Genomic DNA, 18,877 nt, shown 5'->3' on the forward strand with positions numbered 1-18,877 from the left:
AATGTATGAAAATTATGCTTTACAGAACTAGAGTATCAGATGCTTCCACTAAGTTAATAATTACCAGTAGTAATAGAAACTGGGATAGAAGAATTGTCAAAATTCATCTGTGAAACTTTTTGTAATATAAATATATTTTGAGAAGTTTTAGATTTCTCTTGTATAGCTGTACTTGCCATACTTACAGGTGTGCTTCTTTGAAGCTAAGACAATTAATAGCCCTATACTTTTGAATTAAAAAAAAAATACCCCCCCTAAAAACCTTCCCTTTATAAATGAATGTATGAATATATAAAAATTTCTTGATAGTTACTTTACCTGCAAGACACATTTATACTTTCAACAGCAATAATCAAAATGTCTTCCCACAAGAAGTGTTTTATTTTCAACAAAAAGCCTTATCTGAGAGTAGCAAAATTAAGCAACAGTTTGTATTTTCACTGTGATGTAAAGATCAGTCCCGTGGAAAACTCTGGCACTGAACTTTGAAAATAAGTCTTGAGTACACACTTGCATGCTTAATCTACTCGACTACTTTCTGCTGAAGCACACATATGCTTCTTGGTCATGTTTGCTTGGTCATACTCCCAGCTGAAGTAACCAGTGCTAACCTTAGATCTGAGGAGCCACTTCAGATACTTTTAGAGCTATAAACTGACAAAACTGCAAAGAAGAAAAAAAGTCCACGTTGCTTCACAGGGATTACTAAACAAGATAATGGATTTTCATCAGGTGGTAGAGATAGCTTTTGCAGTGAGAATGATCGCATCCCTCCCTCACTAAACCACCACCAAGCTGGGCAATCCCCAGCCACAGCAGCTTTAACAAGGTGCTGGCTTCTGCACCTGAGACAGGGCCACCCTGGCCATGTGTATGGAATGAGAGACTAGGGGTCCTGATGGATGGCAAGCTGAACATGAGCCAGTGATGTCCTGGCAGCCAGGAGGGCCAGCCACGCCCCAGGGAGCCAGGCAAGGCAGGGGATTGCCCCATTCTGCTCTGACCTGGGGCGGCTTCACCTCAAGTGCTGGGGGCAGGTGTGGGCACCACAAGGTGAGAAAGACATTGAGCTTTAGACAGAGTTCAAGGGAGGCCATGAGGATTGTGAAAAGTCTGGAGGGGAAATTATATGGGGAGCAGCTGAGGTAATTTGATCTGTTCAGCCTGGAAGAGACTGAGAAGACCACATTTCAGCCTACAACTTCCTTGTGAGGGGAAGTGGAGGAGCATACACTGATCTCTTCACTCTCGAGACCAGTGACAGGACCCAGGGGAACAGCTAGAGCTGAGTCAGGAGAGGTTTATGTTGGATACCAGGAAAAGTTTTTCACCCAGAGGATGGTTGAGCACTGGAACAGAATCCCCAGGAAGTGGTCACAGCACAAAGCCTGAGAGAGCTCAAGAAGGGTTTGCATAATACTTGTGGGCAAATGGTGTGAATCTTGGGGATGACCAGAACTAAAGAGTTGGACTGCATGATTCTTGGGGGGGGGGGGTCTCTTCCAACTCAGCATATTCTATGATTCATTCCATGTTCATCTTTGGAACAAATACAGAGCATGTTCCTAACTACTCCAACTCATCAGCTTGAGTCTCTACAAGCCACGACACAGAACACAAAATTTAAGAGATACTAGGGGTACTATTATCACACAGATAAGCATATATACACACTCTTGGCACACCCTACACTGTCTACTTGTCTCCACATGGATCCCTCAACCATAAAACCCCTGCCTGTCCAGTGGCTGATCCAGTGACTGAGGTTGCCCCAAATTATTCACAAAATGCCTAGAGTGTGATTTTCTGAGTTCCACCACACCTCATTCTCATCTCCATGCTCACACTGCCACCAACTTTTCTCAATCCTTACACGAGCTGTTGTTAGTTTTTTCATACTGACACAGCCTCCACACTTTCCTGTTCTTATTTCCAGCCACCTTTTCACACGGATTCATTCAGGATTCTTATTAATCCCTTTTCTCCTGATCTGCTATACAATCCCCAGTAAGCAAATTCCCAGTTTAAATCTTGACTGTGTCCTCCTAAAAATGCAACGTATCACAAGCAGGATCAGCATTCTCATGAGGAAGTTAATGCCAGGCAGTTATGAAAGACATGAAAAAAAATGCCACTGTATTTTAGGGAAAACATTCGCAAGCTCTCTCCCCATCTGCCAGGGCCTGGCTGTCCCTAGGAACATGTAATCTCAATGAGATTATGATACCATTCATATGATAAAATGCTAAGTGTTTCACTACTAAACCTAGAATAGAATTCAGATCTGAATGTAAAAATAACACAAAATAATTTAAGTATGTAGAATAGAAATGACGCAAAGAAAACACCAAATGCTTTGCAAAGTTTATGCTTACCTAGATGCACAAAAGATTTTAGTACAGTAACTGAAGGAGATGAAAAGATAAAAGTTAAATAAATAAAAAAGTGTTTTGTTCAACTCATGAAAGTGGCATCAAGAAGCCTGCAAGGAAAGTTCCTAAGGACTGAGATGGATTATTTTCAACAAGGAATTGTGTATTTCTGTTTTCTGAAGATTCCACCCTTCATTCTAAAAGAGCTTCATTTTATCTGTGCTCCCTGAGGAAATGGTATGCCAGAAAAAAAGAGTCCATTAAAAATCTAATTAATGAAGTGTCCAATTCTGAGTATTTATCCAAGTAAGACTTCATCAGAGATGAGTTACTAACTCATCCAGCTAATTCCAGCTAATTTTTTTTGTTAAGAACGTTTGCTGTGACAAATACTGGTGAGTAGATACCCAGAGGCCACCATCCTCAATGGCACCCAGCCTGCCTCTTTTTCAAAAACCACACTTGTGCTGAGAAAGAAAGACTGGTAACACCTTAGCATCAGCATTCAACGGTCCCTGTAATTCAGGATTTTATCATTACTATCAATGCAATCTGCTTACATAGTGTTTTTCTTCTTCCATAACCATGAGTAGGGCTGAAGGACAAAGCTCACAGGTGCACCAGAGGCTCTCACTGCAAGTGGATCCTGACCCATACATAGAGTATTGTGCACAATTATTTTTAGCTCCATGTGAAGTCACAACTGATGAAGTTCTCATCACTCCAGTATTTATAACTAACAACCTGTAAAAAATGGTTTCACCTAGTTCAGTATTTATCTACCGCTTGCAATCATCAAACACACAAAAGGAAGCAGAGGCAAAAAACCCTAACAATGCAGAGAAGTTCTTATGGAACCATCCTGTATTTCAGCAGCATTGAGAACTGGCTGTTCTGGGAAACACAAAGGTTTCTCATTATTCCTCCATGCTTAACAGAATAGATGGATTAGAAATATTAGTGCAAAATTTGCCCTTGGACTCAATGTGAATGATTGTATAACTTTCAGCTTCAGGACAAATTTAAGGGATGAAAATATTTCAAAGTTGCACCTGAAATAATCTCTTTCATGTACAGTGTCTTTTCATTCTTGTCTCATGGAAAGCCTTGACAGATGTGTGCAGCATAACTTTCTTACAGCATAGTGCTGTGTTTCACGTCTTGTGATCTCTTGTACCTGTTCCTTGAGAATTCTATTTATTTCTTATTAATTTTTCAGGATTTTCAAAACACTGGGTGTAGGTAAGAATCAGAACTCTAAAACTTAGTATGCTGTATGCTACTCAAAAATGAACTACAATTTTTTGGCATATCACGTGCAATCAGCTCCAAGAGCAGTCTCCAATATCCTCTAATTCTCCTGGAATTGTTTTAGGAAGCAGAGCAGAAGCCTGAACCTACCACCTTATCATCATCTTTTAATCACAGAAACCAAGCACCTCAATGCAGTGAAACAACCCCAAATCTTTGTTCTATCTAGATACTTCACAAATAGAAAGCTGATATAAGTCAATACAGCAAGGTAGTTTCTCAACTCTCAGACGGATTTTTACTTCTAAAACATACAGAAGTGGATATTTCAATAAAGCCTATCTGTAATAAAGTTTCCTATGCAGAGAAAACCAATGCATTTTAGTACTGGAAGTCATTATCAGGAATATGCTGAGTTACCAGATGACACCTGAACACTTTTCAGTAGACTCAAGCAAGAAATGTGATTCTTCCCATCTTATGTAGATTATACCCACCATCCTAACAAGCAGCAGTAACTGAGATTAGCAACAAGCTCAGGAATGGGTGTAAGAACTCACTCCAAATCCCTGCTGCTACTTAACTCTGAACAAAGTGTAGAGAAAGATGCTAGGGAAATTTATGTTGTGTGATACCTTCCATTTATGAAGCTGGAAATTGTATACAATATTTGTAACTTTTAATCTCAAAAGGCAGAGACATTTCCTAATGAGAGGAGAAAAGTGCATAAGGCTATGAAGAGCCCACCATGCAAAAAAATCAAAGAAGCAGCAGCAGGATCACTGGCATAATATGAACAGCAGAACAATGGGGCTCTTGCATCGCAGATTGTGCAAGTGATCCCAACTGTGCAGGAAAAAAATCTCACAGATTCACTATTAACATAAATTCCTTAACATTTCTTGTGCCTACTGCACATGAAAAACACAGCCATTTGCTGTTCCTTGACTGATTTAGCTGCAGCACCTCTCTCTCCCAGCTTTGGCAACAAAGACTAAAGACCTGCAACACCAGCTGGCAAAGAAAAAGCCCACCAACAAAGAGAAGACTGAGCTGGTCTAGACTGATTGGTATGCCACAATCAGCCAGGTCTCATCTCATCCCGAGCTTCTGTTCTGAGTAAAAACCTTCTAATATGCATGCAGGGATGCATCAGTAGGCTAGAAGATGTTTCAAATATACCTGAAATCCCAACAGTCTAAAGAAGCAACCCCCACAAAAAATCCTTGAAAGTTTTAAAAATAGGTCTCCTTACAAGAAACATGGTATTGACATAGAAGTATTTATGGAATTTGCTGTTTTCTCTTTGCTGAGACAGGGGAAAAAAAAGAAAAAAACCTCATATAAGGGTAACAAAGTTGGAAAGAGAAGTGTTAAGATTTTTTCTTTTAAATTATCCAATGTTCAATTATACTCCAAGAAAAGGAAACAGTTTTAGAAGTTACTTGCTTCAAGGCTAAGAGTTGGATAATAATGTTTAAAAGTGAAGGGCCAAGCTGAAGATGTAGTTCTGGTCCTCAGGTTCCTTTTACGCATGGAAGTCATAGGCATCCTTAAGAACAGGATTTGCTATTTGACTGAAGAATAAAAATCTGAAGAGATCCTTCCCTTTCAGGTGGAAAGTGCAGAGAACACAAACCATAAAATAGATTCAAGCTTAAGGAGCTTCATGGTACATTATTTGTTAATAAAGATTGAGAAATGGAAGAGAAGGAAGGAAAAAATCCCTCAATTATTTCAGTATGAACAGAGGTGGAAAGACTTTTTCAGAACCTGTGAGCAGACTAAAAGTCTGTTTACCATGAGTGCTGTGACTTCTGCAGGCACAAATACACATGATATTTTGTAGCTGATAGTGTTAAAAATGAGATGCTGTTACAGACAGCACATTTCAAATCCAGGCACAATGCAACGAAACCTTGATTGCCTTTAATTGTTTGAATTAGGCTAAGACAAATCTTTTGTCAAGTCTACCACACTGGCTGAAACACCATTTAATCTATCACCCTACTTTAGAGACAGAAAACAGAAAAATATATCTACAAAGTGTTTTAAAAAGCATGGATTATAGCATCCTTCAGAGAGCTGGGTGGAGTCATCCTCCCCAAAAGACATATTTAAGGCAGGTAACCTTTGAAATCCTGGGAATACAGAGCTCATCTACACTGGAGAATGAAAGCATTACACTCTTCCCCAGCACTTATTTCTACGGGATTCTGGGTGACTGTGAGAGGAAGAAGGAAGAACGGGGGAACTGAGAAATCCAAAATCTATTTGTAGCCTCCTGGCCTATGATGTCATGCTGAGAATAATTAAGGAATCATGTGTTTATTAATGACCTACCCAAAAATATTCTTGGGGATGCATCAGCACAGACACACTACCCAGAACGTCACTGCCACCAGTAAAAATCAGCAATAACATTAATTTCTCATATAAATAAAGGGACATGAATGTTGTACTGCATAGTTTTTCACTAGATATTTTTAGCATTATTAAAAGCCATCTATGTGTATGTTCTTACAGAAATGTTCCCAGAATTAACTTCACTGCAACAGTTTAGACAAAAGATCTGAGAGTGTTTTATTGGAAATGCCTTTCAGAGGAACAGATTATTGCCATGAAAATAAAATGTTGCTATACTATAGCCTATTTTCCATGTCTTATTTTTAAAAGAACTTTTTTTCTAACATCCGTAAAGTTCCTACTGGTGTATTTTAGTAAGTGCATTCAATTGCACTTGTTTACCATCATAAAGATAGTGAAATGACAGAAATACACACAGGAAAAAGCAACTGGTGCAAAATCAGGGTCACAGCAGCTCTACCTCAAGAGAAAACCCAGGCAGTACCTGGGCCATGGAGAAGCAGTGACACTCAGTGCTATTTCCTCCACCTGCAAGTTCTTTCAAGATAATTCACTTGAATTATTTAAAGACGGTTCCCCAAGAAAACCAGATTTTAATCCTATTTATTTATTTAGGGTATTAAAAAGAAGCTTGATAAATCTTCATGTACTGCTACCAAAATGCCCAAAGTCCCCCTCCTGTGCCCTGGGAAGCCACGGTGGTAGAAACAACAGCCAAAACAAAATTAAACAGTGAAAAACTGTCCAGCAAAAAGGGACTTGGAGATTGAGGAAATGAGACTCAGAATCTCTGGCACAAGGTATGAAGAACCCTGGAGGGTCTTCTGTTTATCTTCACTTTGAGGAATTAAAGGAAAGTGGATACAGTTAATAAGCATATCTCACGCAGCTCATGTACTTATAGGTTAAACTACTGGAAAAATGTGTAGCCTGCTCCAGACAGCTGAAAAAACTGCAGGAAAACCTTAAGAATTTATCTTATGCAATTTACCACTTCCACTGTTTTTCCAATACTCTTCAGAAGGTAGAATTGTTGTTTCAGGCCACTTTTAAGTGACCATTTCAATAAGCAACAGCAATAAATATTTGTTTGCTCGAGTGCTAGGAAAAGCACCTGCAATTAGCCTATGGAATTCTGTTGGTTTTTTTTTATTCATCAGCAAAGCTTATCCCAGTAACTTTAATGCTCTCTACAGAATTGCTTTAAAAGCATTCCTTACCATTAGAATCTTCCAATGTGTTTTTTAAAATATGTTCCTTAATTTTTTGTTGAAAAATCATTAAGAACAACAATATATTGACATATTATCCCTGTGAGTGCTGATCTTTTTATACATCTGACTGTAAACTGACAGTTGCATTTGATTTTTATAATTCTGTGTGACAACTTGAAGAAGACCTCAACACATGAAGTGAAACTCTGGACCTAAAGGACACTGTAGAACTCCCTCAACTTCACAACACCAATATTATCCAGAATAGCTGTATGATGTGTGAAAGCAGGAAATAAAAATAATTTCTCAGCATTGTATTTGATCTAAACAATGTACATAAAATCCTTCTGACATAGTGTTACCAAAATTTTAATTTACAGATCACTAACTGGATGGCAATGGCATGAGTATTTGAACAACTGGAAGGCTGTACTCAGCAAAGTTTTACAGGTCACACTTGTAACTATGGAAAAGCAGAATGCACATGGAGAAGCCAAAAGCTGAAGATTCATATCCTAAAGCCATAAGCACTAATCTCCAAATAAAAGCGTGAAAGCTTGCATTTTCTACCAAGAAAATTATGTTACCCATCAGCTCTTTCAAATAACTCTTCTGACCATATTTAAAACCAGTCCTAGAGACCAAAGCCAAATCAAACTTGTATATTCAGAGACATCCTCCCAACAGTCAGGGGTTTGGGTATTATTTTGCTTTGGTATGAGGGATTTTTTTGCTGGTGTTCTTTGGGTTTAGGTTGGGGTTTGGTGGTTTTTTGCTTATCTTACAGTAGAAACAAGGAATAATCTGCCCGGTTCAATTTTATCCCAAGATGTTAAAGTTCTAACCACTTTCAAACTTAAATGAAAGGTGAAGTGTATCGTGGTTAGATGACAGAAGTAGAAGCAAATGTATTCTTTATAGCATTATGTGCAAACTAAAAATTGAATATTGAGATGTATAAACTAAGAAACTATAGGATAATTCTGAAGTCTACTCACAATCAAATGTTAACATACACGAGGTAACAGAAGAAAATGTAGTGCAAGTTCTGTTCTCTATAGCCTACATTACATGCTCTTCTTCTACTTTGAACACTGGAAGAATGTAGAAGTGGAGGAATTTTTATGACCTTGACAACTCTGCATGGAGGCAGCCCCTATTTCCTCCACATAGTTAGTACATACATGGAGGAGGGTACAGAATATGTTTAGGGCAGAATGATTTTGTGAAGCATCAAGCAGAACAGTCCCAAATCTGTTTGAGGCCTTCCAGAGTAACAGGTGTAAATTATATAACCTAGAAATTTGTTTGCCAAGTCCTGAAAAGAACACACCTACCGTAATGTCTATGGACACATGCTGTTATAATATCACCACTGCCTTAATGCTGAAGCTTAATGTCTCTGCAAAGTAGTGGTGTTTAAAAGTATCATGCTTGTGTAACAAGAGGAGGCCTTAAGAGTCAAAAGAAACAGGGAGAGATCTACTTCATAAAATATGGAATGCAGGTCCAAGTTGGAGGCATGACTTTAAAAAAAAATTGCTTAATTTAGGAAAGCACTGAACAAGCTCACACACCTGTAACTGAAAGTCAAGGTTTTTATTTTATACCTTCTTTGCAGATTATCTGCAAATCTACAGCCCTCTGTCTCCTAGCAGCCTTTTAATATATATTCTCTTATTACATTATGTACCTTGGGCAGCTCTGTAAAAAAGGAATAGCTGTCAGAAGCTACTGTTACTGCTCATCAGGATTGCAACAAAAGAAGGAGAAAGGCTCAAGAAAGCCAGTGGAAAGGCACCAGAATTTAGTATACATAGATGTTGGACAGAAACTTTAACCATAGCTAGGATTATTTCCCTGTGCTATAAATGATGTGATCAGAATTTACCTTTTCTCTACTTAAATACTCTCTTCCTCTTAAGGAATGAGAAATAACCACCTTGCCTCTGAAGAAATCAGAAAGAAAGGTATGCCTGTGAAAATAATAGAATCCTCTGCATGAAGATGCATGTTCTGAAATAACAGCGGTCACAAATTAAGCTTTGGAGAAAGATAAATGTATCCCTGATCCAGAAACAGCTGTTTCTACCTCATTAGGAGCAGTAAAATGTCCTTCTATCCACCTCCATTGTTTAAGCTCAAGTGGAGAGTAACAGTGTAATGCCATTGTGAAGTGCAGCCTCCCTAAAAATAAGGCCCCTACAGCAGCAGCCAAACAAAAACTTGTTTGGAGCATTAAGACAAAAATTGTAGACAAGCTGATACTTCTGTATTGTGAACACCTAGTTTTAAAAAAAAAAAAAAAAAAAAAAAAAGGTTTTCCCCCTCTTGAAATACCCCAATCAGTACTTTTGGTACACATACCTCGAAGAATTCTCTCCTCATGGCAACGTAGAAAGTCCCAGATTCTAACAGTGCCGTCGTCAGAGCATGTAGCAAATTTATTATCCGTGGGTGAGAAACTGTTACATGAAGACACACAGCAGGGGAAAGAAGTCAGCATTTAACAGATTATCTATGCTTCTCAGACAGGGCAAAATTATACTGTAATGTATTATACACTGAAGGAGGTATTTGAACATAGGCACTTCTAAGTGAATACAGAGCCTGCCAAATGGCACTTCACCACAAGACATGAATTTACCATAGGATTACTACTGCATTGCAGTCCCCTGTCAAATGAAGAAAAAAAATCTGTCATTTATTCTTAGCACCTTCCTATCTGTGACTGCACGGAGTAGTGCCTTCTCTGCAGGATGAGAAGCAACATCAAAAGGTTTGGTAACCGTCACCCTAGATTTTCATGTTTGGTAATACCACAAGAAAGTGACACCACATAGAAGCACAGGAGAACAGGTCTTAGGAAAAAACTCCTCTTCAGCCACAGGTGCTTTGCAGCAGAGAAGCAAAAAATAAGGGAAAGCTGGTTACAGGAAAATTCTATTTGGTTTAACTGTTGGAAAAAAAAAAAACCTATATAAAATAAACATACCACAAATAAGAGCAATTTGGAAACATTCCCTCCTATTACACCCCACTAACAACATGAAAAGAATCCTACAGACACATAAGCAGCTTCCAGATTCAGCAGTTATCATTGACTGATGAAAGTCACTGGAAAAGCAAGGAGTTATTTAACCATGTGAATAGGGCCAGAACACCAAGGGATAGGCACTCAGCTTTCTTTCTGGTGCAGTGAAAGACCACGAGGGAGCGCCCTTGTGAAATCCTAGATCTTTATGATCAAGAAAGGGCCTAAAGTAGTAGAGAAATTCAGTGCATGGCCATGACAGTCAGACAGTAACTGAATCCAAAGTAAGCACTTCTCTTACAAACTCTGGCAGAAAATGCTGCACCCTACCAAGAATAATGGTGACTTTAGTGGAAAGTGAGTTTGTGGCAGTGAACATTTATCACCAAGGGCCAGCACCTGAACCCAAAGAAATACTGTTTTAGCGCCATTTGGGATCTGCAGCTTCTCTTCAGGCTTACTTTAAAAACATTTACTAAAAATTATATGCAGGTTTGCTCTAGAAACACCCTTCACTTACATCTTACTGATAAGTATCACTTTAGATTTGATTTTTATAAAGACATTTGCACAACTGAGGCATCAACACTGAACCAAGAGAATATCCTACAATCTTCTTTTCAATGGCTTTCTTACAGTTTCAAGCTTGAAGAACCCATTCAGTATTAACATTAGACTTCTGTATGTGGCAGTCTGCGTGGGTATTTAGTATTACTGGAAGTCTTGGCTTCACCAAGCCAAGCAGTTCTTCACTTTATTTAGTGTTTTATTATTTTGTGAGAACTATGCAGGTGTTTTATTTCTGAAGGCTTTATATTTTATTCAGTTAGATTATTAAAGACTGAATTCTTTATTTGGAATGAAATTGTTGTCTTACACAGTGCGTATAAAAAGGAATAACTGATACACATCGTCACCATATAAAAATGAAAAGAATACCAGTGCAAAATGCGGCAGACAAATACATCTCTAACATATTGCAGAGGCAGATACTGGGACAATACTAATTCAGAAAGGTGCCAGCAAAACGGTGAGAATGTGGAAACAAAAGGAAATACTGTGTTTATGTGGTGCAGGAAGTTTCCCAGAATCTGACAGAACCCATGCATTTCTGCACCCAGAATACACTTAGAGAACAGTCTAATCATGGCAATAGGTACTACAGAAAATGGTATATTGTGTATAAACCTGGCCTCTCTAATCGCCTCCTTATGTGCCTGGAACATCTTGACGTTGTTCATGTTGGACTGCCAGTATTTCACATATCCCCCGTGGTCTGCTGTCAGCATCCACATATCATTGTGTGACCAAGTCATAGCCCTTACAGGGCTGTCGTGAGCCTGCAAATTCAGAAACAGAACTTCTAGCAAACACATTCAAATACTGTCTGATCCACACAAACACTGAAGTTACTAAAGTTCTGACTTAACAGCTGCAATGAGGAAATGAGAACAATGATGATCTAATTACATTCAAGATGTTGGGAGGGAAAAACCCCTTACTCTGTTTACAATGGTCTTCTAAATAGTAAGAGTATTTGCACTTTGTTTCCAAAGTGTTTCTTTATTACAAATACTCATAGTACATTCCTGAGAATAGCTAATATAGCAGATGGAGGTGGAATGAGAAGCATTAAGTGAATTAATTGCCTGTAGCCATGGCCTGACGTGGGATCAGAGCAGAATAAAAGACCTCTAAGGCTCCCACCACCACTCAGACCACATACCCATGATGAACAGGGTGAAGATGTGTTCCTAAAACATGCTCCAAGACCTCAAGGGAACACAAAGGAATCTTGACAGGTTACTTTACCTGCAATATTGTTTCAAAATTGAAAGTCAGTCCATTCCATAAAGTGAACTCCCCACTAGATGCACCAGTGACCAAGCGTCTCCCCTCAGGAGTCCACTGCAAAAGAAACATTTAACTAAACTGTGCAAATGTAACATTCAAAATTTTTTTCAGTATTCTCCAAATAAATAATGAGCTTCCTCAGGGACTCTCTGGAAATGAAAGCGACTAAATGACTTTCTAGAGGATGCAAGAAGGCAAAAATGCCTAACTGTGCCAGGGGACTTTTGTAACAACAGGACAAAGCCCACTGTAAAAACAATTGAAAATTCAGGTTGTAAAGAAGAAGCAGCTTATTGGCACCAGTGCATTTCTAGCACACAATATCCGTACTAAACAATACTTGTGGCATCATGGAAAAGTTGTTAAAAGCTGCTATGAGACTCAAACAGTACAGAGACCAAATTTCCTTTCTTTGGTCTAATTGAACCCCAAACTCTGAGAGGAAGAACTCTTGTGTACTCAGACCATACCATTTATTTTCCTCAAGCTCACCATAGAAAGACTGGACACAGAAGTAGTCCATACACTGCACATGCTCTTTTTATTTAAAGATGCTTTAATTGCCATCTCATTCAGCTAAGAACCAGCCTAACTTAAATTAAGACAACACAACAAAGCAATTCCAACACTCTACTCACCCTGACAACAAACACTGGGCATTTTACTTTATTAGTAGATGTCCGAACAAATTTTGTTGTCACAGCATTCATAGGGTTGTTCAGCATTCCTATAGGAGGGACCAACTGCAAAAGAAGAAAAAAAAATAAATTTACTAATGACATTTAATTCAAAAACCTCAAGAAAAGAACACATTCTAAAAATCCATTTTTGGAAAATCAAGGTTGTAATTTGCAGGGATATTACCAGAAGAAGCTGGTAGAAGTGTTTCAAAGTCTGCATGATTTAACAACTCAAACATTCAGGAACAGCATCTTCAAGAGCAGCTTTGCAACCTCAACACATTATGAAAGCTCTTAAGCACATAATTTAAAAGCTTGTCCAACCTTAAGATCCTTTCATGGCCATGGATTCCAACAAAACAAAAATAACATAAAGATACCCCTAAAAGCTTTAAGGCTTTTTGCAGATAAAAAAATAATCTCAGCTGACATGCAGAATCCTTCCTATTTTCTGGACAAATTTTGTTTGCACAGCTTAATCTATTAATAGAAAAATTTTACTTACATCATTATAATATCCTGCATCGGGCTGGATCGCTCGCATATCTCGTTGGTCTCTCTGCCATACTCTATTCTGGAAAGAAGAAAACAACTCCTAGTTCCCAATACTGTACCTTACTGTTAAATAACAGAAAATAAGAAACACATGGGGATCCTGTTTGGGAAATTCTAAAGTGCTCCAAGGATTTTAGAATGAATTGTATTAAGACTCTGGACTCACGAAAAGGAACATGTGGAATTTAGACTATGTAAGAAAAAGAGTCAGGAAGTGTTAATTTCATCAGACTGAAGCAACTCCAGGAAAGCAGCAGTCCTGTGCAACAAAGAACATTATGGTGGTACTCTGCTGCCCAGTCACAGCTTTATACTCAGGACAAGAATTTATACCATTAGCAGCTGTGCTGATGAACTCCCCATGAAATCCACACAGCAGCACGAGCTACAAAAGGACCTTCGGCAGTGCCAGCATAAAGACAATGCTTTCAAATAGCTGAAGCTTACAAGACCAAGGGATAACAATGCCTCCAATTAGTTAAATTTTGTGAGTTGTCAAACAAAACCTTTTCAAAAACATTTTTCATGCATTTAGAATTAAATTACTTCTTTTGGCTCTGTGCCATAGACCCTAAGAAACTGGATCTGTGCACATATGGGAAACAAGCTACAATTCTAGGTAAAACATTCCCAGCATGCATCACTGCAGTTTGCTACAACTTCTTAAGCTAAGAGAAAATTACATCTTTTCTTGGTTAGTTTTTTTTTCTAGAACCACATTAAATTAAATCAGTAGTACTGAAGGCAGCAGATATAGATCTGATTTTTTTTTTTTTTTTTTTTTTGCATGTTGTTACTGTTTTAATAAACAGAATTTTGAGGGTGCTTGTTCCTGTCATAGTAAAAAGGTCCTGGACTTCGAAAATTATTCTTTAGAATAGTCCACTACTAATAGAATTTCTTTTGGGGCATTCCTAAAACGTAAGAATGTGTCTAAAATTTTTGATGTTTGAAAAGATCTTAAAAGATAATGGATTAGTTTTTAAGTAAACCTTCTAACTGTTAACACCTACAAGCCATAGCCATGCACTGGTCATAGCAGATGGAAATAATTTCATCACATTTTTGCAATCTTGCTCCTGCAGCTGCAACAATGCCACTATTTAGATTTCATTCTGTTTCTTCCAGGGGAACATCCAGTACTGGTAGAGAAAATCTTGGATGAGAAAATAGTATTTCTTAAGTAATGCCATCCTATCAGGGAAACTAAATAAACATTTTTATAGAAACATTTCTTCAATACAACTTCAATGTTAAGTTTTTCTCTATTTCTTAACTGTATAGAAATTACTCTCAGAGGCCACTCTGCAAGTTGAAGAGCTCTTTAGTAAAATAATGAGAAAACATTTTTAGTGCCCTGATTTTGGAGGGGAAGGGGTAATGGTTCATCTTTCATTTTGGGAAATTTATATTTCAAAACAAAAATGACTACATTATTTATAATCACTTTTTTAATCAAAAGTCAGAACATTACACAAGATATTGAACTGCACGTCAACTTGGAATTTCAAGACAAAACATAAAAGTTGGTATTTACACAAAATACACAACACAAGCAGTTTTACTGCCAATGCTCAACCTCCCCTTTTTATTCACAATACACCAAATTCACAAACATTTGTAATTTTGGTTGAAAACACAGCAGTAGACCTTCAGTATTCCAGAAACTGAAAAGCACAATTCCAAATATCAGGAAGAAAACAAAAATGAAAATAAAAGGGTTCTAAACAAAACCATAAAATTCATTTACTGACCTCCAAATATTTGATTACAGAAGGATTGTAGTCTATGGTCTTTCTGTTGACAGCTTTTCTCATGCGCTTCCCATCAAAGGTGAGCTGCTGCATGGCCTGCTGCTGGGCGAAGTCAGGCCTTTTGTAGAAGAGCTGCCGCGGCGCCTGGTGCTGGAACCGCGGCATGTGGAAGAACCGGGGCGGGGAGCCAATTTCTGTGGCCATGGCTGCGTCCTGCTGAAAGGCTGCAGAGAGTGAAACACTGCCTTATCACACAGTAATGACAAAAATCCCATGTCAGCATCTCCCCCCTAAACTTAAGTGTGCAAGGATGAGTAACAGCTTCAGAAGTTACTGCTTCTAGGCAAAAAAAATTTGCAGATTCCTCTGAATAATTATTATTTTTCCCCCGTACCACACAGCACCAACATCAAAGCAGGCAAATACTTTTGTTCTCCATCAGGAGGAATTCTGTATCGAAATACATCACTAATAAGTTAGCATTACAATCCCTAAACTAAAATAGTGCAAGAAAATAATGTCCTCAGTGCAAGAAACGGCAAGAACCTTCAACAGAGGATATTTCAGATTCAGTATAAAAAACAGTAAACACCACATTAATCAAAATTAATTTAGCTATTAGAAAAATTTTCAAATGTTGACTCAACATCTTATTCTATGCCCTAAAAATAAAATGACACTTTGTGTCTTTCATACAACTTCTTGTAAATGGTCCACAGATCACATTCTACCTGTAGGTATATTCTGAATTCTGTGACTGCAAAATAAACAAATTACACATTTACCATGGTAAATATAACTAAGACTCATTGAGAATATTAAGAAAATGGGAGGGGAAGGAAGAAAATTTCAATATTATTTCAATATTATTTTTAAAAAATCAGTATCAGATATAGAGAGAAATGAGTGTAAAACCTCATTTTTCAGTCTAAGAAATCCTTAAATGGTGAGATCATAGCAACTTCTTCAGAGACGAAACCTACAATATACACAATCTTTAAAGTATACACTAACTTTGGACTAAGCACTGACACATACTGAACCGATGAAAGCTCAAACTTCATTTTGAACCATGCTCTCCTCCACATCCTAAACTCACTTTGGAAAACATTTTAACCAAAAGAAACTAGCACTGTCATCAAGGGAATTCAAAAACACCTAGAAACTCTCCTTTGCGCAAAGAGTTAAGTGTTTACACAGAAACAAAGTGCGTGTAATAATAAAAAAAAAAGAAATAGCAGATTTCTTAAAAAAAAAGACTACATAATCTGCTTGCAAATTCATGAATGTACTTTCCCAAGTAGTCAAAAATACTTTTATTCTCAATCTGAAAGAGCTGAAAAGTCATTTCACTGCCAATTTTAAAATGTTCTCGCCTTTTTTGATCCAAATAGTTCAAAAACATTTCCCTGTTTAAGGAGCAAAATAAAGCTGAGATAGAAATGTCAGATATAAGAGACTTTAAAAGCAGAGCAGAGTTTGATTCTTTCTAAGAGGTTCTTTCTAATCACTAGGAGCAGGTTGCCCTTTAAGTATCAGGCAGTTTGCTGGCACAGAGCAATGAACAGCTCTGCAAACTCAGGACTTACACTCTCCTTTTCATGTTAACAAAGTGCGACAGCCAGCTATAAAAGAAGCTACCTACAGCACCCAGCTCCTCCCTACAGAAACAACTCCCACCCTAAAGCCACCAAACTATTCTGCATTCAGGATTCAAACTGAATCAGCACTTTTCCTTTAATGGGGTAAGAAAATTTAACACCTTTGGCAGGTGTAGCATCTTACTAGACCAACTTGGTAACTGGAATGAGGTGGGGAAAGACAGAACATTTTCCACAAACCAAGCCTTCACCTGGTGGCTGGAAGCCTCATTTGCCTGAAAGCTGTCCCATTCCGGGCATCCAGGTGGTCTAATCAGACCCCACTGATTGTCTCCAAACACTCCCACTCCAGACCACCTCGGAACACACAGCTACTACAACATTGGAGTTGTCTGAAACAAGGTAGCCAAACTTTCTCACACAGGAATGACTTCGAGTTCCCCTAAGGCCATCTCGAATTCTCTTAAAACTTGGCAGGACGTATCAAACTTCTAAAGAAGGTTTCAAGTGTTAAATATCAAAAGGTAAAATTTTACTGTTAGGGGTTTAAAAGAAAGTAGCAGAACAAGCTGGCATTAAACATACAAGTCCATTAAGTCTCCAAAATGTAGTTATTCAATAGTCAGAGGAAAAAACCCAACAAAAACCATCAAAAAACCCCCACAAAGACGAACAACACGCCACAAGAAGCTCCAGAAACCCAGATGAAATTTCCAGTCCTACTTTTTCTCAGATCTGAAGTTTGACACTCCCTTATATCAATCAGTGCTTTGTACCAGAGGGAAGAAGATATTTTTTCAAAACCACGTATCTATACTCTCTAACAGGCAATGCAAAAATGTCAAGAACTGAGACCAAGAATGTGGACAAAGATCTAAGCTGGGGCTTCAAAATAAAATTTGATCAGCTACATTTGCAAGAAAACATTACATCCCCAAAATCCCTTTTTAGGGAAACACTGCAAAGCAGCAAGTTAATACTTTATTTTCATGTTTCAAGAAAAAAAAATCTGCCAAATAAATTTTCTGCATTACTCTCATTGGTAAATATAGCATTAAGTGTGATATGGGTCAATTTAGATTGCAATAGTTGTAGGTGAGTCCAACCAGTGTCTAGCTTAAATTAGCATAAACAACCTTCACTTAAAGTGCAATCCAGATCAGCAAAAGGTAGGACCAAAGGCATAAACATGTTAATTATACCTCTTCATGCCTACAGATCCTTTCACAGTCACGATTCCGACAAGGCAATAAGTGACACCACGACTACAATAACACGACCAGGGAGATGACACAGGATCAGAAAAATGAAGCATTTATATTCTGTTTCTTCAACTTCTGAGATCACTGCCTCTTACCATGAAAAGCCCTCTACCTGCATTTACTCTGAGAAAAGTATTGTTTATCCAGCTGCTTAGGACTGTTTTCTTCTAAAAATTGCTTCAAATATTATGTTTTATCTACATAATACCCTCATCACCATCATTTGTGCATGTGACCAGTACATAATCTATGAATAGATACATAAAAAAATGTGTGTACACACAAACACATTAGTGCATATACACACCAAGTGAAGCTTCCAAACAAAGCAGCTTTAGAAATAAATGGTTTTGGCACATAATTATCACATGAAACCAGAGTATTTTTTTCCAAAGACCTCCATTCAAGTCAGAAAAATATATCCATTTAATATTTATCAGTATCCTACTTGCTCTTTTGTTGGGACAAACCAAAGCCTCAGCAGGCTCTCCATAACATCTTTTTTATCCACCACAAAGTCAGAATTCAGCATGTCTATTAGGTAAAGCTCCTTTTGTATTGGCAGTGTGAGCAGAAACATGCAAACAAATATTAGAAGACACTGCGCAATCCAGTGTAGTAATATCCGATTTCCTATTTCAAGCTAAGCACCAAACTTTTTCTTTATTTTAGAGTCCATCAACAGGAGTTTAAATGGAAGAAACGGTATTTTCCTTAATTCACACAATTAGAAGCAACAGCAAGATTTGTTTCCAATATCTAGAATAAGTCACCTCTTATTTTATTGCTTCTGCACAGTAATGTTACCAACCAATTGCTTTTTCTTCTAGTTCATGATACCCTTAGAGTAATGAACTAACTCTATTTTTGTATTCCATTTTTCCATGCATCTTCATCAGTTTTCCACTTCCTGTCCCCATGAACACCCCTTTC

The 18,877-nt window shown here is 37.9% G+C and overlaps 1 protein-coding gene across 1 annotated transcript in view; it reads right to left on the reverse strand.

The window, feature by feature from the left end:
• Positions 1 to 18,877, reverse strand: part of WDR33 (WD repeat domain 33) — a 68,650-nt gene that overhangs the window by 36,986 nt on the left and 12,787 nt on the right. Inside the window, exons 2-7 of the mRNA XM_088060768.1 lie at positions 15,082 to 15,305; positions 13,278 to 13,346; positions 12,731 to 12,835; positions 12,051 to 12,146; positions 11,427 to 11,578; positions 9,572 to 9,669 (exon numbers count right to left, since the gene is read on the reverse strand). Of these exons, the coding sequence (XP_087916894.1) occupies positions 9,572 to 9,669; positions 11,427 to 11,578; positions 12,051 to 12,146; positions 12,731 to 12,835; positions 13,278 to 13,346; positions 15,082 to 15,285 (724 nt within the window). The 5' untranslated portion in view covers positions 15,286 to 15,305. The remainder of the gene's footprint in view (positions 1 to 9,571; positions 9,670 to 11,426; positions 11,579 to 12,050; positions 12,147 to 12,730; positions 12,836 to 13,277; positions 13,347 to 15,081; positions 15,306 to 18,877) is intronic.

This window comes from Pseudopodoces humilis, chromosome 11, assembly GCF_049639895.1.
Source record: "Pseudopodoces humilis isolate 2021_Gansu_Grassland_sample_001 chromosome 11, ASM4963989v1, whole genome shotgun sequence".
NCBI classification, from domain to species: Eukaryota; Metazoa; Chordata; class Aves; order Passeriformes; family Paridae; genus Pseudopodoces; species Pseudopodoces humilis.